The sequence below is a fragment of the Leptopilina heterotoma genome, unplaced genomic scaffold, assembly GCF_015476425.1.
Source record: "Leptopilina heterotoma isolate Lh14 unplaced genomic scaffold, ASM1547642v1 Lhet_275, whole genome shotgun sequence".
In the NCBI taxonomy this organism is placed as follows: domain Eukaryota; kingdom Metazoa; phylum Arthropoda; class Insecta; order Hymenoptera; family Figitidae; genus Leptopilina; species Leptopilina heterotoma.
The window spans coordinates 1,743,113-1,748,992 of NW_025110983.1; the positions used below are offsets into that span (position 1 = coordinate 1,743,113).

General features: G+C 21.1%; 1 protein-coding gene across 1 annotated transcript; it reads left to right on the plus strand.

Moving 5' to 3' along the window:
• The first annotated feature begins 472 nt into the window (after positions 1-472).
• Positions 473-3,669, plus strand: LOC122503925. Its single transcript, XM_043614697.1, has 6 exons — positions 473-669; positions 1,623-1,828; positions 2,047-2,188; positions 2,495-2,577; positions 3,009-3,156; positions 3,399-3,669. Exons 1-6 carry the CDS (start codon positions 473-475, stop codon positions 3,667-3,669), a joined length of 1,047 nt encoding a protein of 348 aa, XP_043470632.1.
• The last annotated feature ends 2,211 nt before the right edge of the window (positions 3,670-5,880 follow it).

Consider the following 5,880-nt stretch of genomic DNA (forward strand, 5'->3'; position numbering starts at 1 on the left):
TCAGTTCAATTATTACCATCAAATAGTAACAATTACTTTTTTTTTACTATTTATTTCTTTTTCTTTTCTTTTTTTTCTTTTATTTCTTATTTCTTATTCATTGTCTATCTTTTATTTTTATTTATTGTTTAACAATTTTATTAAATAATGTTTTAAATTATATATATTTTCCCACTTCGTAACAATTATCATCAAAGGATAAATAATTTATTACTACGTTAATTACCATCGAAGGGTAAAACAGTTTATTTTCTTCTTGTCGGTGATTACCATCAAGAGGTAAGTATTTTACTTTTTCTGCTTACCATCAAAAGGTAAATAATTTAATTTTTGTTTATAGAAAAACAAAATAGAAATTTATCGCAATTCAATTGTTTTTAACCAAGAGAAGAATTATTTTTTTATTATCATTGACAAAAAAGTTTTTTTTTTTGCATAAAAATTATTGTAAGTAAAAAATTTACAGTGAAATATGGTGTTTATAGTTGAACCAAATGACCACAGATGGCGTTATAGAAAAAATTCACGAAAATCGAAAAAATCCCTGCAAACCTCTAATATTGGTGTAAAATTGAGTTCACAATTTGCCGTACAATCAGCGTGCGAAACAATTACAATTGGTTCACACGATTATGAAGCTATTCCCGTTTTTAAACAAAAAGCCAGCGGGTAATAATTAATTAAATATTTTTCGTATTAAATTCCAAAACAATTCTAAAATTCTTATTTTTTTCTTTTTAATAATAATAATTATTAATTATAAAATAAATAATGATAATAATTATTATAACTGTTATTTAATTAATTATCATTATTAATAATAATTATTTACATATTTTAATAACAATAATTAAAAATAGAGAATAATAATAAAACTAAATACTAATTAAATAATTAAATTAAAAATAAAATAATTAAATATAAAAATAGTTTATAAAATTTTAAAATTCATAAATAATAAAATTGTAATGATACAAAGATAATAATAATAATTTTAATAATCTTTTTATTTAATATTTTTTTATATATATTATTTTTCTTACAATATAATTTAATTTTTTTTTTTTTTAAATTTTTTTTTAATTAATTATTAATAATTGATTATTTCTATTTACTACTATTTATTAATACGTTTAATTAATATATTAATATAATCAAAATAGTAAATATTTTTATTTTATTTTCATTATTTACAATTATTAATAAATTAATGAAATTAATAACAAATATCATTTATTTTTAATTAAATAAAACAATTTTTTGTTACGTAGTATATGAACAGAAGCGAAAGAAAAATTTAAATAATAATTATTACGTCGTAGCTAAAGGCGTTAATGCATTACAATTCCTCTGTGTGTTTCAAGGGTTCGATCCCCGTCGCAGTAAATTTTTGCAAAATTAAATTAAAAATTTTTTTTCATATCAATTAATTCCTCTATAGTAATAAAGTAAAAAAAACAAATAAAAATAACAAAAATATTAAGTAATAATTAATTTTTAACAACAAATTTAATAATTAATGTTAATAAAAAAAAAATTGTAGATTTTTTTAAAAAATATTGAAAAGAAAAAAATGTTATATATTAAAATTGAATGAAATTATTTTCACCATATTATATCAGGAGAAGAAACATAGAAGAAGATTTGAGACTTTTTGAAAAATTTGCCAAAAATTCAAAAACAAAAACTATTGGTCCTGGTTCCTATGAAATTAGTCAATGGCCGGAAATTATTATAAATAAAACTGGAACGAGTGTGAAAAAAAATTTTGGTTTTGGAACAACGTCTCGATTTTTGAGGACTACTAAATTTTCCACACCTGGTCCTGGTGAATAATTTAGAAATTATTAATTAATTTTATTTTAAAAAAAAAATTTCTAGAAAATAAAAAAATTCATAATTTTAAAATTAAATATAAAATAAATAAAAATAAATATAAATGAATGAAATAAATATTTTTGATTGAAATAAAGTGAAAATAGTAGAAAAGAATTAACTTAAATTGTTTCCAACTTTATTTGCTATTTGAATGTCATTAATTTTTAGGTTATGTTGGTATAAATCACAATCCTTATTATTTAATCGAAAATAAAAAAAGACAGGGACTTTCTACTCGACCAACTTTTGAATTTGATGGATTGGCCCCTAGAATTCCAAAAATAAAATCCGTTTCCTTGGCGCCTAATAGGTAAATTTATTTTGCTTATTAAACAAAAAAATTATCAAATCTTTACAATTTTTTTTTTTTGTTTGTCAACAATTAAAATTTATATTTAAATTCTGCTTTTGTAATTAAAAAAAAAGTTGCCGAAAAACGCCAAAAATTGTTAATGTTGCAAAAAAGTAACAATTCTTTTAAACCTGATTCGTGGCTGATGGCGTTTGTGCACATTATAATTTACGTGCCCGCATTCCTTGGGTTCGATCCCAGTTATGGTAAAATTTTTTTTTTTCATTTCTTTCTTCAGTGAAAAAATTATCTTATTATTTTCAGATATAAAATTAACTATCCGGATTCTTTGGATAATTTTATAAGGAAACAAACTGGAAAACGAGGACCCTACGATTTATTTACAGGTTTAAGAAAATTGTCTCTGTTTTTTAAAATTTTTTGTTTATTTTGTATTAAAAAAAAATAAGTTCTGTATAAGAAAAATATGTTCAAAATATAAAGAAAACTTATATTTTAAAAATAATTTTAGTTTTACAATATTTTTAATAATATTCATAATTATTTTGACTACAAATTAAATAAATAAATTAAAATTATATTAAAAAAATAAATTGATTGAAATTATATTAAATATATAAACTAATAAATATTATTTTAAATAAATAAGTAATTAATATATTAAATAAATAAATAATTATTATGTTAAATAAATAAATAATTATTATATTAAAATAATAAATAATTATAATATTAAATTAATTAATTAATTAATTAATTAATTAATATTATATTAAATAAGTTAACAAGTAAATTAAAAAAAAAAATTTTTAATCAGGACCTAGGGATTATTCATCAGTGAAGGGATATTTCACAGCGCCAGAAATTTTCCAAAATTCCACTTGGCCTAAAAAATTGCCCGGCGAAATTGAAAAATTATTACACAAGTCAAATAACTTTAAAGGAATTTTCGGAAAATCTTCACGGTACTTTTTTTTCTTCTTCAATACTTATTCAAAACTGACTATTTTTTTGAAAAAATAATTTTTAATTTTTCAAAAAAGTATTTTTTAATTTTGAAAAAAGTATTTTTTATTTTTTTCAAAAAAATATTTTCTAATTTACCAAAACGAAATTTTACATTCAATTTTTTTAAATAAATAAGTTTATAATTAAATACACTGTTTTTACACTATTTTTTAAAATTTTGTTAATTAATTTTGTCCAGTTTTCCAAAATTAGAAACAATTGCTCCAGGACCGGGACACTATAATTTGGAAAAATCGAGAAAAATAAGAATATTAAAAAATAATAATTGTCCTTTCGGAAAATCATTGGAGAGAGAAAAAACATTGGGTTTTAGGGAAATTCGTCCTTTCCCGGGACAATATGATCCAAAAATGGAAAAAATAATTCAAGGCGCAGGATGGAGTTGGATATTTAAGAGTAAACTTCCAAGGATTAAAAGTCTCGTTAAAGAGTCTTACAACAGTTTTTGATAAGGGGAAAAAAAACCGAAGAAGGAATTAAAAATAAAAATCATGACAAAAATAAAAAAAATTGTATAATAAACAAAAATAATAATAAAAAAATAATAAAAATGCTAATAAAAAAAATAATAATTATCATAACCAAAAATAACAACAAAACATAATAATAAACAAAAATAACAATAAAAAATAATAAATAAATTTTAATAAAAAAAATAAAATAATAATAAAGAAATAATAAAATCGATACTACAAAATAATAATAATCATAACCAAAAATAACAACAAAAAGTAATAATAAACAAAAATAACAATAAAAAATAATTATAGACAAAAATAACAATAAAAAATAATAAATAAACACTAATAAAAAATAAAATAATTATAAAAACATTAATAATAATTACAAAAATTTTTTATTATTATTATTAGTTTTATTAATTTACAATATTAATTAAAATGAATTAATAAATTGATAATAATTATTAATTAAATTATTTATTTGAATAAATAAATAAATGAATAAATAATATTATTAATTAAAAAAAGTAATTATTTAACGATATAATTATTATTTTAATTAATAAATGTGACCCGTTTTAAAAAAAGTAACAAAAAGAAGCAAATTATTTCTAGGTTATGTGTATATTACTTTTTTGCTAATTAAAAATTTCTTTTTAATTGTATAATATTGAAAACAGTTTCTATTAATTATTTTAGATATAATAAACACTTAAACATTATTAGTTTATATTAAAACTTAATTCCTTTTGTCCATTTTCATTCTAAAAATTACTAACATAACCTTAAATTTTTTTTCATTTTAAGAAGCGCGTCATAAATAAATAAATTAATTTGCATTATTAATTTATTACAATAAATAGAATAAAGAAAAATTTTAAATAAATTAAATAAAAAATACAATAAAAAAATTGAATAAAGTATTTTAATTTAATAAATAAATAAAACTATTTTGTTTATTAATAAATAAGAAATTTTTTTTTAAAAAAACTCAAAATTCTTCGTTTTCTTTTTAAAGAAAAATTTTGAATTTCTTTTGGCATTTCGAGAATGTAATGAATGTTTGCAATTCAAAAAGTGTGGGGCAAAATTCTCAGGATTTTTTCAAGGATTCAAGGTCAAAATTGAAATTAGGTCAGTAGCCATGACGTCCTTATTGGAACGTGTATTCTCTTCTAAGAAGAAAATTGTTACAATGAACCCCATTGCGCTTTAGAATTTTCTCCCGTTCCATTAAATTTCATTTTCTCTCTCTCTCTCTCTCTCTCTCTCTCTCTCTCTCTCTCTCTCTCTCTCTCTCTCTCTCTCTCTCTCTCTCTCTCTCTCTCTCTCTCTCTCTCTCTCTCTCTCTCTCTCTCTCTCTCTCTTCCTCTATTTTTCAAAATGAGAAGGAAAAATAAATTTGTTTGAAAATTTGAATTTTTCGACTTTGACTTAGACTTTAATTTTGACTCCGATTTTGACTCTGACTTTGACTCCAGCTTCGACTTTGAGTTTAACTTAGACTCCAATTTTGACTCTGACTTTGACTTAGACTTCAATTTTGACTCTGAATTCGACTTTAACTCCTACTTGACTTTGAATATTCTAATTTTGACTTTGACTCTGGCTTTGACTCAAACTTCGACTTTGACTCTGATTTTTTACTTAGAGTCTAATTTTGACTCTGACTTTGAGTATGACTTCGACTGTAATTTTGACTTTGACTTTGACTTTGACTTTGACTTTGACTTTGACTTTGACTTTGACTTTGACTCTGATCTTGATTCCAAGTTTTCGTCTTTGACTCTGACTTTAACCTTGATTTTGACTCAGACTCTAATTTTGACTTTGACTACGATTTTGACTTTCCCTATGACTTTGACTTTGACAAAGCTATTACTTTGCTTAATTTTGACTTGGACTAAAATTTGACTCTCAGTCAAATTTTTGTCCAAGTCAAATTTATTATTATTATTAATTTAACAAATAATGAAAAATTTTTCAAAAATCTCTAAAATAAAAATAGTAAAAAAAACTTTATTTTTCTATTTAATTTTATGCTGACAGTGGTGGCAGATAGAAATTTTTTGTGAAATTCCTGTCATAATTCAAAAATTTGCACAGAAAATCAAGTGAACAATGAAGAGAGAGCCCTTCTTATATGGGTATAGAAAATTACTGGGTCACCAGGGCCAAGAATATATTCCTATGGACTTT

What these genes read in the sequence shown, in the direction of transcription:
- LOC122503925 (XM_043614697.1), top strand. Translation starts at nt 473, where the DNA reads ATGGTGTTTATAGTTGAACCAAATGACCACAGATGGCGTTATAGAAAA. An exon ending in ACCCTACGATTTATTTACAG is followed by an intron (nt 2,578 to 3,008) that starts GTTTAAGAAAAT and finishes ATTTTTAATCAG; the next exon opens with GACCTAGGGATTATTCATCA. An exon ending in ATTTTCGGAAAATCTTCACG is followed by an intron (nt 3,157 to 3,398) that starts GTACTTTTTTTT and finishes AATTTTGTCCAG; the next exon opens with TTTTCCAAAATTAGAAACAA.